The sequence below is a fragment of the Nilaparvata lugens genome, chromosome 6 (assembly GCF_014356525.2).
Source record: "Nilaparvata lugens isolate BPH chromosome 6, ASM1435652v1, whole genome shotgun sequence".
Classification (NCBI taxonomy): Eukaryota; Metazoa; Arthropoda; class Insecta; order Hemiptera; family Delphacidae; genus Nilaparvata; species Nilaparvata lugens.
In genome coordinates this window covers 51,693,458-51,709,633 of record NC_052509.1, presented here as the reverse complement: position 1 = coordinate 51,709,633, position 16,176 = coordinate 51,693,458, and the positions used below count along the sequence as shown (strand labels likewise).

The following is a 16,176-nucleotide window of genomic DNA, read 5'->3' as shown; positions in this document are numbered from 1 at the left end:
TTTCAATATTTGTAATTATTAGCACTTCTCAGTTCACTTCCGATTGCTGAAAACTCCATGCTAAATCGTATACTATGGCAGAACGTTTAGAACTAGGCTTACTACTTTTGTACACACTTAGATGTTTTGCAGGTTTACTTGGGAGTAATACTGAGACAAAAATGTATGTTTTGTCAACCTTTGTATTTGAAAAATAATTGTAATTTCACCACTGTGAAATGAATATGAGAAACAGTGTTCAACTAATTTACGGTCAGTTTCTTTTGTGACTTGAAATCATTATGTTACAAACTATATTTCCACAGGAATTGTCTGTCTACTTTCTAAGTGAAACTGTATTGAAGCTTTATTCACCCTGTTAGTATTCTAAGGCTTTTTACTTGAGTTTGATAAACTCTTGGAATGAAATGCAAGTGTCTTCCAATTTAGGTTATCACTGACTTGACTTTTGAACTACTATTTGACCTTCTCTACCAGGTAAACAGTTAACCATTTTCAGAGATAATACCGATCACTTTTTCTAGATAAAACCTTTGTTTCTAATGTAACAACTGGAATACAATAGAACTTTCTTTGGACTCTCAGAATCTGGCTGAAAAGTTATTGTTATCTAGAATAAATAAGTGGAAAGTGGTTGCACTGGTTTCATCATCCAGACAAGATACTTTAGCCGACTCCATTGGGTATCATTGGCAGTTGCTTTCCGGTGGTTTGAAACCCACCTAAGGCTACAGCCTTATGAGTCCTCTCATCACCCTTCCTATTACCCACGCACAAGTCCAGTTCTTATGTGGGCAGCACCCTCAGCAAAAATGTAAGAGTCCTAACAGCAACTGAGTTTTACAATTTTATACTCTTAATTGTCTAATTTTATACTCATCAATATGATAAATGTGTATCAAATTGGTATTTACAGACTGTGATCAGGATAAATGAGATAATGAGCTTGTTTTCCCGTGATAAGCGATGTGTATTATCAAGTATTCATAAGAATGTGACTAAAAAATTGATATGATTTCAACATAGTCTCGGTTAGTCTGGTTAATTCATCGTTGACTGTTTTGTACTTGTCATTGAAAAGTCGAAAAATATTAATTTCGTTCTAAAAATCGTAACTCAACCGATTTGGAATCAACAGCCGAGATCCTACTTCTCAAAACACATTTTCTTCTGAATCTAGTATCAAACTTGAAAATAGGGGTTTGGCATGTGAATTTAATAAGCTTTGAAATGTTGGAAATTTGTATTAACACTTCACTCATTTTTAGTTTATTTATTTTGCTTTAATAGTGTTGTTAATCTTCTAGTTTCCAAGTCCCGTCCAATTTCGTTTGTTTTGATTTTAACAGAATTGATTGCTCTACCAACTAACTCCTATAATTAATGAATTGTGTTGCGTTGGTATTGTTGCTGCATAATGTTTTTAGTCTTTACAATAGAATTCTATTTTAATGGAATAATTATGTTAAGAATTGTTAGTACAAGATTAGTTTATGATAAAATCTTAGTACTAGTACTCTTGAGCGTATTTCAATACACTTGAGGTACATTTGCAACATCCCGTTTAAACAATGCAATTATCATAAAATGTTTAAATTGTCAAATTTGTATCACTATTAACGGTCTGTTTAAATTTAATGAAAATTTTAAATTCATCGTTTTGTAGTACCTAAACCATGTTTCATGTTTAATATTGACGATGACCTTTGAGCAGAAAAATTTCGGATTGATATCTTCACTATCGTACTAATTAATGCTATTTCATTTCAGTGTTTATGTAAATATAATTCCTAATAATTTGTAATTCATTTAATTTTGAATCACATTGCAAGTTGAACTTTTTTAATAGCAAAATTTGATCTTTCTGTCTGAGTATCAGTTGAATGGAGTATGTTTCAAGTGCTCCCACTCCAAATGGATAGTTTTTTATGATAAAACTATGTAACTAAAAGACATAGGAGCTTGCTACTTGTTAGTCATTGGAAAAAGTAACAAAATGTGATCTAGTCACTTGAAAAACCACTTTGAGATATGACAAGCTCTTGTTAATTTTTGAGCTCACTTAAAAAAATTAATAGTTATGTCTTTTATATATTTCTAAATTTGATTCATTTACGATTTCCCTTAATCTGGCATTCTTTTTCTGCACTTGTAAGTGTGACTGTGCTAGCCTATTGTCCGCTTTTCCACTCCTTCCGCCTTGTATGATTTTTGTCACAAAAGTTTTTTACTCATTTTTTTTTATTTAATCACTCTCGCTTCTTGCTCAAAATCTCTCATCAGGGTTTGATGTTTTGTTTTTAATAATTTTTGATAATCAAATGTATTAGTCTGCATGATTTAGCAACTGTTGCTGCTCTAAACACAACTTACACAATATCGAGTTTAACTTCCTTGTTAGTTAACAGTTTCTACAATTTTTTCTCAAAGACACTTTATTTTTCTCACAACGGGGTCTAACATTAGAATATATTATCTCATGTTCTAAACAACTCTGAAGTTATATTTTTCAAGACTTAGTTTTTTCACAGTAACATTTTTTAGAAATTACATTTTTCCTAGCTCTTCATAACGTTTTTGAATAGCTCCCAATTGCTTTCAATTGATTGCTGAGTCTATTACAGCATTTACCTAGAAAATTAATATTGATTTCAAATATTTAAAACTATTAACACCATAATGAATCATTATTAATGTAACATTCCATTATTATTCCAGATCAACCTACTCCTTTTTTTGGCCCCTCATTCTAAGAAAAACTGCAAATTTGGAACCTTATCATTTTTGATACTTTTTTCTTCGTTTGACATCTGAAATTTTCATAATCACTGTTTATTATTGATAAAATTTGTAATGAGTCTACGTATTAGCGATCATGTGACTGATATCATTCTCAATTCTAACACGTTGCTAAACTATTTATTATTGAATGTTGCAAATGTACCTTGGCTGGCTGTTTGATCATTGTTGTGTCAAATTTCTTACAAAGATCGTGCACAATCACTATGTAGTTAAATGATATTGATAAATACTCGTCATATTTCTTCAAATTGTTTTTTAGTACGGTATCCATATTTTTCACCGATCAGACACAAAAGGGTCTTATGCATTCATTATGAATACAGTACAGAACTTTCCGAGTTGATTTATTTCAGATGGCAATTTTTTGTCGAACTTCATTTCAATTTTATGCCAACATTCCCATTGCATATTAACTCACAGTTACAAATGTAACACTGTGAATTCAATCTTTGCTTTCCTTTTTTTGAAGAGTTATCGCTATTATGAAGCCAATGAACTTTTTTGCAAAAAACTAAATTATTTTGTGTGTTGAACTTTGATTATATTTTATTGGCAACGTTTTTGATAGGTGGAACTGTGAAAAATTAATCGAAAACGTTTTGAAAGAGAAGTTTGATTAATACAGTACTGAAGATGAAGATACTACAGTACCGGCCTATTTTGAATCCAACTCTAGAATTTGTTTTCAAAAACAGAACTATTATAATATTGGATTCTGTTATAGTTTTGAATTTTTTCATCCATTTATGAATGAGAAATCATATTTTGGTAATTTTTATTGAAAAAAGTGAATATTTTTAACTGTCATCCATGTTCCACTACATAGTATTGTGCATAGTCTTTTTAATACGGTATTTTACTCTGTTATTCTAGTACCAGTTGAATAAAATTCCTTGAAGAATCCTGATGAAACTATCTATTGGTTAGCTACCAATTCCATTGCTTATTTTTTATTATTAATTCATTTTGTGCCAGTTTATACTGAATGAATCAAATCTCACTTCATAGTTCATGAAATCATAATGCATGAAATCATACTCCCACCCTTGTCATTGGAGTATGTCCTAAAGTATGTTCATGTGAACCAATTATTAACCTCACTGATTACGAAATAAACAATTTGTCAATTTTAAAATTATTATTGACCACTACAGTACTCGTCAGTTTTTCCCAATAAAATTTCTCGTATAGTATGATGAAATTCTGTCACTTATTGCAGTTTCATCTCGGTATTGAGAGTAGATAATAATTATTAGGAGTTTTCTCCCAAAAAAATGTGAAAAATACAGGGATTTGTAGAGATTTTTTTTCGAATCAGTGAGGTTGTATGAAGTATGATGCAAACTGCTACAAATCTCTAATGCAATTTTCTCAAACATTTTTCATATTGATCGATCAGCTTCATTTTTTGAACTAGTGAATGCTTTCTCTAGCCATAGCTAAGTTGTATGAATATGAAAAATAGATTGAAATTCTATTGATAGATTACTACTGGGTTTTTTGTCAAATTTATGGATTAAGCGCATGCTACAATTTATATAAAATATTGTAATTTTGTTTGAACTGGGTACTTGGAACATGGAAAGAACTATTTTTGCATCTCAATTATCTCATATTGAAAAGCAACTCTGAACCTCCTTACTCGTATTGTAGTAACTCGTTGAAAATTGTATTTGCTTTTCAACGTGATTTTTGGTATGAATACACTGGAAAATCATTTACGTGAAATGAAAGTTCATCATTCTAACATTTTCAAATAGATCTTAGGTATCATTCATAGATAGTCCTAACGTTGTGCCCAAACTCATATGGGGTATTGCCTGAAGGAATGTTTCTATAGTGAGCTCGAAGAATGTGGAATTCGATTTTATAATAATTAGTTGGTAATTATTGAATGGCAAGTTAATGAACGTAATTGTGTTCGTTGATCCATGTTCCAATTATTGAATGAGTGTTTCGATGCTCTGTATTATTATGTCATTGAACCAATAACTTTCTAAATAATAGTAACTCAATAGAGTTGCTCACTTCCATTCAAGAAACACGAACTAATAGTTAGTTGTTTGTTATAGACTACTGCAGAATAATAATACTGCAGGATGTAATCTAACAATCTTTCAAATAGTAACTTTGGTATTAGCTCAACATTTGAAAATTACACAGCATTATACACTTTACAGAAGTGCTACTGTACTAAGCATTGAACATTAGGGAATATCCAATTGTATGCACTTTAAACGCATTAATTGATGGAAAAATCATTGATACAATACATTCCTTATGTTTAAAAGTAGCTTTCTCGATCATGATCAAGGATATACTCTAATTCGAAAATTGTGTTATGTGATACACTGGCAAAATTCTACTGTTTGCAAAAATTCAGAATCAGAATTACTATCAAGAATTTAATAAAAATTATCTATATCTTCTTAATTATTATGTTTTGTTCTTTCAAAGTGAAAACAAACTGTTGTCGGCTGAACTGGTCTAAACTGGTTATCGTTGAAGACTATCATAGAACATCGTTTCAGAAATCCTCTACTAAGGAATTCTATTCTAATAGTCTATCACTATTTACAGTAAAGTCTGATTAGTTTTTAACGCATTTCTGACAACTATTGATGTTTTTCGATAATGCGTCTTAAATTAAACCCAGGTTAGTTTGAGCCGTATATCTTTAGGCATTGAAAGCTTGTTTAGAAATTATATTTATTCTTCAAACAATTCTTGTTTAACTCCAAATACAACTATTGCGAGAGTAATACAGTGATCAATTCCCCTCAATTTGAGACCTAGTCTGTTGACTGTAAAGTTGTGTGAATGAGAGTCAAATCTAAATCTTTATTGTTGAAAACATTGTACAATGTTGTAACAACGTCAAAATAAATAAAAATACAAGCCAAACACAGTATTGAGTACAAGAGTAAGGGTCTCTTCACACTTAGCTACGCTAAAATAGTCCTATGTTAAATCCAAGCTACGTATCTGTCCCGTTCACATCAGCGTAGCGTAGCTTTCAATGTTGGGAGATAGGACGGCTACGTCTTCCGAAGACGTATTTCAGCGTAGCTAAGTGTGAAGAGACCATTAGACAATGTTTAGTATGTTTAAATATTCTTAACCAATCCCCAAAGCATAATGTGAAGAAACCTTAAAATACCTGAAATGTTACTCTTTTTTTGAAACTTATTTTAATAATCAATTATTATTACAGTTGGATTCAGGAACATAAAAAATAGACTACAGCGTTTTGCAATCAAATTCAAATAAACAATTAAATTTTTAATTTTATATAAATTTAACCAGACAAACCAGCTGTTTACTTTATAATCCAATATCTATATACAATATTGATATTACCATCGATACATCAATATCGATATTATTATTATTGACATTGCGATACAATCAACAAACTGTAACATTACACACAGTACTAAGTTCCCCTTAATTTTAATCCAATTTTGTCGACTGTAAAGTTGTGTTGAAACACTAGTATTGCAAGAGAAATACAGTACTCGATTGTCCCTCAATTTGGACCCTATTCAGCTGATGCTGAAGCTGTATGATTGTGAATGGTTGTGTGAATGAGTGGTTGTGAAGAGCATTGTTTTGTTTGATTGAGTGACATGTTTTGAGGCTGTGCAGAGTCGTGCGCCGATCTCGGCCAAGCTAGTGGCGAACATGCTGTCGGTGGCGGGCGCCGACCACATCATCACCATGGACCTGCACGCCTCGCAGATCCAGGGCTTCTTCGACATCCCCGTCGACAACCTCTACGCCGAGCCGGCCGTGCTCAAATGGATCAAGGAAAACATTGCCGAGTGGCGCAACAGCATCATTGTATCCCCGGATGCCGGTGGTGCCAAGAGGTACGTCGATTAGGTGGTAGTAGTCGATTAAGAGGTAACAAATTGGTGAAATGTTTTACTAATACTGTAATATAAATCAAATCAAAATCAATACTGTATTATAATAATGTGTAAATACATTACCAATTATTAGTATACATCACCAATAATTATTAGTCGACTTATAGCGACTATGTATTGATTAATATATCTTCTTTGTACGTTTGTGTGTGTGTGTGTGTGTGTGTGTGTGTGTGGTGTGTGTGTGTGTGTGTGTGTGTGTGTGTGTGTGTGTGTGTGTGTGTGTGTGTGAATGTATGAATCTGGAAATTAGCTTCTTAATGGTTCTTTTTTTACAATTAATTAAATATAAATATGTGATTTACTCATTCACTTCAAGATTTATTATAGTTTGTAGGAATGGAATGTATAGCAGACACTATAGTTGTCGTTTATTGTATTTTGTATACATTAGGTTCTCTTTTTTTCACTACAGTGATGAAGTATCACTACTGTTATTCAGCATTGTTATATTTTTTCAAGTCAATTTATTTTCTTCTCTTTTAAATTATTTAAAATTTGTTATTGTTTTAAATAAGTATATATTGTTTGTTTTTTCATATTGTTTGAAATTTTTGTTTCTTTATCATATTATTTGTATTTTTTTGTATTGTTTTCTTGTGTAATAGAGAGTTAAGTTTAAGAGAGGGCCGACTGCGCTCTAACTTCGCTCTCTAGGAAACATAAAGGCAGTCATTCAATTCAATTATTTTACAATAATATTTTTATAATAGAGAAAAGATTATCAAAGAATAGTGGATACAGTACCTATAGACCTAATCCTATTCTCTTTGAGAAGACACAGCAGGCCAGCCAGTCATAGCAGAGTTTTGACATGCCACATAGTACTACCAAAGAGAAAATTCAGCATAAGAATATATCCCATGATAGAATATATTCCATAAGAAGATATCCCACATAGTACTACCAATGAGAAAATTTAGCATAAGAAGACATCCCAAGGTATAGCGTTCACTCCATACATTTAGCGTTTCAGGTTATAATCTTCTAATAAAGAAGATATCTCATGTGATAGGGTGTTTACGTTCCAAATTCCAACTGTTAACTCGAGCCGATAGTCCTAGTAGTTCTTTTTAGTCAAGCTATGAAACGCTGGTTGTCTCTCATACTGTGCCGTTGTTACACTCTCAACCGACCAAGACAGTAATAATCGGCAATATTGGACAGTAATCAACAATAATAATCGGCTTGGCGTAACATTGGAATTTGGAACAATCACCTTACACCATGAGATATCTTCTTCTGCTATCTTTCCACTGAGATTATACCCTTGAACGCTGATTGTATGGAGTGAACGCTGAGCCGTTACCCCCACCATCGCTAACATGCAAACCTATAGCATGGTCTTCTATATATATAAAAGCGAAATGGCACTCACTCACTGATTGACTGACTCACTCACTCACTCACTCACTCACTCGCATAACTAAAAATCTACCGGACCAAAAACGTTCAAATTTGGTAGGAATGTTCAGTTGGCCCTTTAGAGGCGCACTAAGAAATCTTTTGGCAATATTTAACTCTAAGGGTTGTTTTTAAGGGTTTAAAGTTCGTCTTATAGCATGTATATTCTTCTTCTCCCAATCTCTCAAATTATAAATGAAATTTCCATATCATATGTTACTATGGAACTATAATCTAGATAGAGTACCTCTTCGAAACAGTTCTTAACTGGCAACTAAATAAATAATTTTGTCAGGTTGGCATTAAGTTGAGTTGACTTTGTTAGGTTGGCATCAAGTTGAAGATTTAAATGCATTTATCGCGGAAAAATTGATTGGGCACTGCTACTTCAATCCTGGGAATATTATATTACTAGCAGTCAGGCTCGCTTCGCTCGCCATATCCGTTTAGCCAGCCGTTTAGTCTGGACCCCCGACTGGATTGTCCTAACATATGATAAAAATGCCCAAATGATCTCATTTTTGGACGATCCAGTCAGGGGTCCAGGGGGCGGAGCCCCCTGGCTAGACGGATATGGCGAGCGAAGCGAGCCTGAAGGCTAGTTTTATATATAAGAAACTAAGGGCCGGTTTCCGAGCTCGGGATTCAGCTAAGTTCTAGACTTAAAACAGCTGGAGTCAGAAAATTAGCTTTCCAAAACGGGGCGTAGTCGCAGTTTTTATAACAGTAGTCGCATTTTTTATTTTCTCATTTCTATAATATTGGAAACGTTTTTCCTTGACGAAATTAAACATTTCTAAATAATTCAAAATAGCTGAAGCTCAACTATTTTCTTTCAATTTTTAATTTGTGTTTAATTTTCCAGTTTTTTTTTAAATTTAATTCAAACGTGACTTTGACAATGACTGCAACTATGCCCCGTTTCGGAAAGCCAATTTTCTTAATCCAGTAAGAAAGTTTAAGTTTAAAGTCTAGAACTTAGCCAAATCCCGAGCTCGGAAACCGGTCCTTAACGAGTTCAAGACGTTAAGTTCCAATTTATTTAATTGAGTGTATAGAGCGCACCATAAACAGGCCATAATTGACAATATTATGTATCAATATATGAAAAGACTAAATTTGAGTTGAAGTTCATATGTGATTGAGAATCACAATTTCACAAAGTAAAAACAAAAAATTGAAATTATTTGAGAATATTCTATGTAGATTGTTCAATATCATTTATGGTCAATTATCGTAGTTTTAAGGATTGATGAATGTCACCAAGATTCGAGGTAGTAATTGCAGTGATGTCAATAATGTTTACTTGCATCAGATTGCAAGATAATAATCGAAATTATGTTGATATGATAACTTGTACCAAGGTGCAAGAGTGTAATTGAAATTGATGTATTTGTTTGCAGAGTGACATCGATAGCTGACAGACTGAACGTGGAGTTTGCGCTGATCCACAAGGAGAGGAAGAAGGCGAACGAGGTGGCTTCAATGGTACTCGTGGGAGATGTCAAGGACAGAGTCGCCATTCTGGTCGATGATATGGCTGATACCTGTGGAACCATCTGTCACGCAGCCGAAAAGTAACTCACCTCACATCATTATCACTTTCATTCTATCTGTTTCAATTCAATCCATCTTATCTACAACACATAGAAACGGGTTCAAAGCTCTGTAGTAAGTTTCACGTTATAATGGTTGTGGAGAAAGAGAGCAAAGTTGCCGATTCTCTGCCTTGCCACTATTCTACTAGTTTGATACCGGTATATCTGTATCTTTTATATGTATATCCCGTAACTGTTCATTCTTGTTGGAAATTATCAATTATATTTTATTCGGAAATGTATATTTTGTATAATGTATATTTTTCAATGATTATAATTAATTTCCATGATTGAGATTGAATATCCTATTGATTAATTATATTTCTACATTGTTGGAAGACGACCTGGCAACGTTGAGGAGCTAGAAAAGGGTAGCATTCTCTGCTTTGTCGATTTATAGACAAGGATAGCATCACCAATATCAAATACTGCCATTATGACGTGGACCTCACTATACGTCCACTTATTTCTCATCATCATCTATCTCATTACTAAAGCACAAGCCTAGAGCTCATTTGGGCACCATCTTTAGCAAACAAAATTATCACTACAGCAATGCAAACACAAAAACAATTGGTTACACCAAAAATAGGTCTTAACCGCCACTAAAACTAGGGTACCAATTAATAATTGGTACAATTATTGTGCTAACTTTGGTAGCGTGAAATAAGTCAAATGTATGGAATTTATATAAAAAACTGTGATAAAATCTACTAGTAGTTCTGTGAACAGTAGACCTCACGCAGTTTTCTCATCCACAAGTATCTAATGTCAACTGATTGAAATGTTAACAAACTCTAGTTCACGTTTGAATTTGTATTCATCCATTTCCCTGATAATCTTTCCATCTGATGAAAATATTCCTCAAATATTTGATAAATTATTTCTAATTAATTAACTAATTTATTTTTAATTTTAATTTAATCATTTCTGTGGACAATATTCATCATAAAAATTAATTAACTAATTAATCAACAACTATTTTAGTTGTAGACAATATAAACATTTCTTCAATCTCCAATTTCTTTTTTTCAGAATTATCAGTTATTTTTTTAGTTATTTTTCAACTGAATTTTCAATTTATCAGGTACAATAATAATTATGTCTAGCCTTTTAAAATTGAGAAAGACTCATTCATTCAAGAGAGAAAGCAATAGGAATGCCCTATGCACACATTAGTGCATCAGTTTAGAGTTTATGAATGCAGAATTCTGAGGTGTAGTAGTCTTGCTCGAATTCGCGCTGTATATATGAGACCATGAGACAGCTCATGAAAGAACGGCTATGAAGTACGATTGAATACAAAGCGCATGCGCCGTTAAACGGTGCATTTCTCTTGTGTCACTCCAGCCATCTGTGTAATCCACTTGTCAGCTGATTGATTATGAATAAAATCTATAGTTTGATTAATCCCATCTTCAGAGTAGATATGATATAGTGATATCGGAGTACAGAGGAAATCCTTTTCCTTTCATATTATCTTGAAAATGCAAAATTTCTAAAAATCTTTTGTATACATCGACGCGCAGTTGAAAAAGGAATGAATATTCATGCCAAATCTCATCGAATTCTATCAACGCGTTTGGCCGTAATCGCGTTGCATACATACAGACAGACAAAAGCAGATCGAGTTGAAACATAGACCTCACTACGTTCGGTCAATAATTTTCTTCTTCGCCGCCACTGAAAATAGGGCTACCAATTTATAATTGGTACAATTACAATTTTTGGTAACGTGAACTGAGTAAAATTTATGGAATGTATAATAAAACACTGTTTTGAAATCTATAATGTTTACAATATATTGTTATTCTACTAACGTTGGTAATGTGAACCAAGTTGAATTGTATGGAATTTATATGAAACAATGTGATGTTTGTTTCAGAGTAATGGAGGCTGGTGCGACTCGTGTATATGCCATTCTGACGCATGGCATCTTCTCAGGTCCAGCCATATCTAGGATCAACAATGCTTGCTTCGAAGCCGTCGTAGTTACAAACACTATTCCCCAGGAAGAACACATGAAAGACTGTCCTAAAGTTAGGGTGAGTTATATGCCTATTGTAATCTGTTATGATAATTGTTTGCTAACTACTATAGGAATAGATTGACAACTATGATAATTAGTTTTGTTGAAAACATTCTATTCCATTAATACTGTTATTTACCAAGTGAGCTTCAAGATCAGCAGTACAATCCTGAATAGTTATGATCAGGTGAAAATCGAGTGACCTGGCTGGCTCAGGTCTGGTGTCAATTCACTTGTCAGGTCGCACCTGATCTATTTCAGGGCCTCTGGCGGGGCTGTTTTAGGGCAGCCGGAAACGACGAATTAAAGTATCCATCCGATAAACGGATGATTCAAGATGGTTGATACTGGTTGGTGTAGCCCAGTGCAGATGATATTAATAATCATCATTTTATTTGTTATCAGCACAGCTATACAAATGAGTTGAGTTGGTATACAATATTATTATTATCAGTGCAGATAATTACACCAACTGAAGGTACTGTTCACATTGTCACTCCAAGGTCGTTTATTCAGTCTGAATGAACTTACAGTACACGTCCTGTAGCTTTGCCTCCGGGACTTTGATACGGCATATAGGCAAGGTATGGTTCGCGGGTTAATATTCATGGTTTTGCAAAAAAATCAGGTTTTTGAGACCCTACTTACCTAGATGGAGGAAGCTCCCTACACACAGAGATTCTTCATGAAAGAGAGTTGCAACGTATCACCAACAATGCAAAGAGCATGTTGGACGAATTTCAGCTGATAGGCTGTGTTGTGCTAAAAAGACGTACGTAACTCCAAAAAGCTCCTTGTGTATCTTCTCAGATGCAACTTGTTGCTTTTGAGAAGATACAAAAGAGTATCTGTTGCTTATGGAAAGATACATTTTCAAAAAATGTTAGATGTTTATGAACGGGTAGTATTGTAGTCTAGTGGCCCTCCGCCGATAGGCAAAGTTACAGGACCCGGACTGTACATGACGCTGTCTAAATCTCCAGTACTCAATAATGATTGTGCCTGTATCTCAATCAATTTTGAAAGTCGCTTCATCACCACAAGGAATTGTAAAAATTTATCTCCGCTACATTGTAGGAGTTGTTATGTAAGAATCAATTGATTTGCAAATTTGCAAATTTGTACATTTACTCACAAAATAACTTCTTTTAATATAATTATTACAACAAAAAATATGGTTTTTCATCGGTCAGCTAAAAGTAATGATATTTCTTGTGTGAGAAATGAGGTTAGGATGATAAATGTCACATGGTGTGGGAGTCGAACAGTTTTAACTCACGAGACCACTAGGGTATACTGACTCAACAAATTTGAAATTACTGCTTGTGTCAAGGGACTTTAGTCCACCTTGTTTTTCTGTTATAGTTGATATTATTTGTTTTGAAGTTTTTTTTTGTGTTTTATGGTACCTTGTAATATTAATTCATAAATCTATTATTGTGTATCATAGCTATTGAAATATGTTGTTTTAATGTATCTATTTGTGTTTTCAGTGTATCGATGTATCAATGATGTTCGCCGAGGCCGTTCGCAGAACCCACAACGGAGAGTCCGTCTCGTATCTCTTCTCCAATGTTCCATATTAGAATATGTTTGTACAGCAGAATATATATCTGTATATTTCCAAGACTGTGAATCGTAATGTGCGATAAGATACGGTATTTGTCTCTGTCAATGTGCTTGCTCAGTTTCAAAACAGTGGAGAGCAAAATCTATTAATTTTAATCATGCTAAACATATTATAGGTGTACTAGTTTGATAGGATATGCTTAGACAGTGAATTTTATCTTTATTTAATAGTGACTGATTTCGTAGATCAGTTTCAAGGCTTCTCCAAAAGGACTTGGAGAAAACGGCCTATTGCTGAACCTACCTAAAAATGTTGATAAACTAAGTAAGCCATCTACTAAATAATAGAATACCTCCAATTAGATCAAGTAAATCTATTATTTTAACCGTTCTTAATATCTCATACATGATAATTGAACTCAATTTGAATTCATTTGAGTGTATTTTTAATGCCTGTGGCAGTAACTGTTAGATTTCGACAACTACAATCCCAGGAGAACAACTTATCTTATTTTTCACGATTGAATTTTATTGGTACATAATATTTCGAAATTTGCTACTGGCTAGCTAGCCCTGTCATTGAAAACCATTCCTTCCGTTTCAGTAATAGAAAAACAGAAATTTGAGGTATTAAACTATCGAGATTTTGTTATCTATACAGTAATAAGAATAAATTATGATTGATTCATATTAATTGCAATAATTATTTTTTGTCTAACGGATAACAGGTTTTTTCTAAACTTCACCGAATTCCTAACCGAACCGACTTCTCGATTGTATTCGGAAAAATATTTAGAAGAAAATGAGATAGTTATTTGTCGCAAAATCAGTTTGAATGACAATTACTTGAATTGTTTTTCTCATCATGGGTTCTCCCATGTGAGAATGATTTTGTAAAAACTGGGGGAAATGACAAGAGTGGCAAGAAATAATTTCTCAGTCTAATCATTGGTATAATATTCATATTCAAAATATAGATATTAGATTTTAACTACTATTTAGCGGAATATTCCATTTTTATAAATGTGTTTATACTATTTCTTTTAATAACAGTCTAGTTTTGCCTTACTCAAATTCTAATCTTTATAATATAATTATGATATTCTACTTTTATATTGAATCGGAAAAACATTGTTTCCGAACTTACATACCCAATCATGAAATTCTTAATTACAGATACTTTTCAATGTTCAGATTTTGAAACTGATGAAAACTTTTTCAAAATGTGCCTTATATTAAAAGCATTGTTTCACTAGACTTTATTTTAGTGGAATCTACACGAAATTTTCATTTGCAAGTTAATTGATTGATAAGTTTGTTTGAAAATGTTTTGCTGCCATGATATTCGTTAGTTTTGTTTTCTTGAATAAATTTCAACAAAGAAATTTAGAGTCATACGTCTTTTTGATAGAAAGTAGTGTTTCGTGATGTTTACCGAGATATATGAACCCTGAGTCATCAAAGCCTGACAATCTTATTTACAATACAATATATTCTGGTCTAAGTAAGTTTGAAGTACATCGTTTTAAAATTTCGGATTGAATTTTTTTGTAGACAGCGGGAGTCTACTCTTTTCATAAAAATTTTACTTCATACTAAAAAATAGGTTATTCCACCGCTTTTATGTTGTAGGCCTATTCATAGACGTTTAGTTAGTAAGAATCAGATTTCAATGTTGAATAAAATTATTGATATTAGGTTGAACGAAAACGTCTATTGTGTAAATTAAATTCAAGTGGATTTTTTGCTTCAACAGGGAATTGTTAGTTTTATAATATTTTTAAGTGATAATTATTTCGATTTTAATTGGAAAGTATAGATGCAGAATAATATGAAATAATACAGATGCATATCATGCATTTCTAACTATAAATTGGATATTTTTATAGTAATAAGATGAGTTCTATTTTGTTGAGTACAATAAACTTAAGGGTCTTGTAATCAAGGTTCACTAGCCTTGTGTGATTGATTTGGTAGAGTATATTGATTTATCTTGTAGACATTTTAATACTAGAATCTGTAAAGCAGCTCTCACAACCCCTGAGAATTTATTCTGTGAATAAAATAATTACTTCTGTTGAATAATTATTGTGATTAGTAACAATTGTTGAATATATTATTTAATTTTACGGAAATATGGATTTAAGTTTTGTTAGAAAAATTGATTCATTTAAGTTCTTAATTAAAAAACCTATTATTTCTCTTTCTAAGTATTTTCCAACTTTTATTGAGCTCTTCTAGCTGATTTTCCTTTTTTTTGTAAGTTTCATACTACATGATTGTCATATCCTTAATTTCTTGGAGTAGAAATAAATGTTATATTTTTGTAAATTTGTTTGAATATTACTTTCTCCTTTTGTCATTTATATGTTTGCTTAAATCTGTAACAAATTTCTACTCTTAGCTACCCGCTACTAACTACGCCGCTCCACTATGTTTTGAAGCATCAATGATGTCCCAAACAATAATATGCACAGTATAAATTCTACTAAATTTTAGCCAACAGTAATAAAAAGGAAAATATACTCAGAAAAATTCAAACAGCACATTGAATTTGCAACAATATTTTTAATAAAAATATTCTGTAATAGTCACATAACTGTTATTCAACAAATACATTTATGTAGAAAAATAAGAAAATCTATAATAACAATAATACTACATAGTCAACAAGTTGGAAACTTGTAGGAATCGCATTCACCATCTAACATAGTTGTGATCTGATTTTCGCAAAATCATTCCTCATTACTAAAGAAACTGCATCCAATACAAAACCATAGAACTTTGTTCTGAAGTAACTCCACCTGTAAGCAGACATAGTAATCATTGGAGAAACCTTAGT

The 16,176-nt window shown here is 32.6% G+C and overlaps 2 protein-coding genes across 22 annotated transcripts in view; one reads left to right on the top strand and one right to left on the bottom strand.

Moving 5' to 3' along the window:
* The window catches only part of LOC111053456 (ribose-phosphate pyrophosphokinase 1), a 29,224-nt gene extending 13,559 nt beyond the window's left edge, over positions 1 to 15,665 (top strand). For 4 of the 7 annotated variants that reach the window (XM_039431191.1, XM_039431189.1, XM_039431187.1 and 1 more), the window contains 4 exons: positions 6,451 to 6,674; positions 9,542 to 9,715; positions 11,622 to 11,781; positions 13,259 to 15,665. In XM_039431191.1, the coding sequence (XP_039287125.1) occupies positions 6,451 to 6,674; positions 9,542 to 9,715; positions 11,622 to 11,781; positions 13,259 to 13,351 (651 nt within the window). In that variant the 3' untranslated portion in view covers positions 13,352 to 15,665. Of the gene's footprint in view, positions 1 to 6,441; positions 6,675 to 9,541; positions 9,716 to 11,621; positions 11,782 to 13,258 lie in introns of all 7 variants that reach the window. The other 3 variants (XM_039431190.1, XM_039431185.1, XM_039431186.1) reach the window with 1 other exon arrangement.
* A 217-nt stretch (positions 15,666 to 15,882) lies between these two features.
* Positions 15,883 to 16,176, bottom strand: part of LOC111050743 (uncharacterized aarF domain-containing protein kinase 5) — a 72,025-nt gene continuing 71,731 nt past the window's right edge. For 14 of the 15 annotated variants that reach the window (XR_005571673.1, XR_005571672.1, XM_039431165.1 and 11 more), the window contains one exon: positions 15,998 to 16,138. Coding sequence is in view for 13 of the 15 variants with exons in the window: in XM_039431165.1 (XP_039287099.1) it covers positions 16,039 to 16,138 (100 nt within the window). In the remaining 2 variants the exon portion in view is untranslated. Of the gene's footprint in view, positions 16,139 to 16,176 lie in introns of all 15 variants that reach the window. The other variant, XM_039431163.1, reaches the window with a different exon arrangement.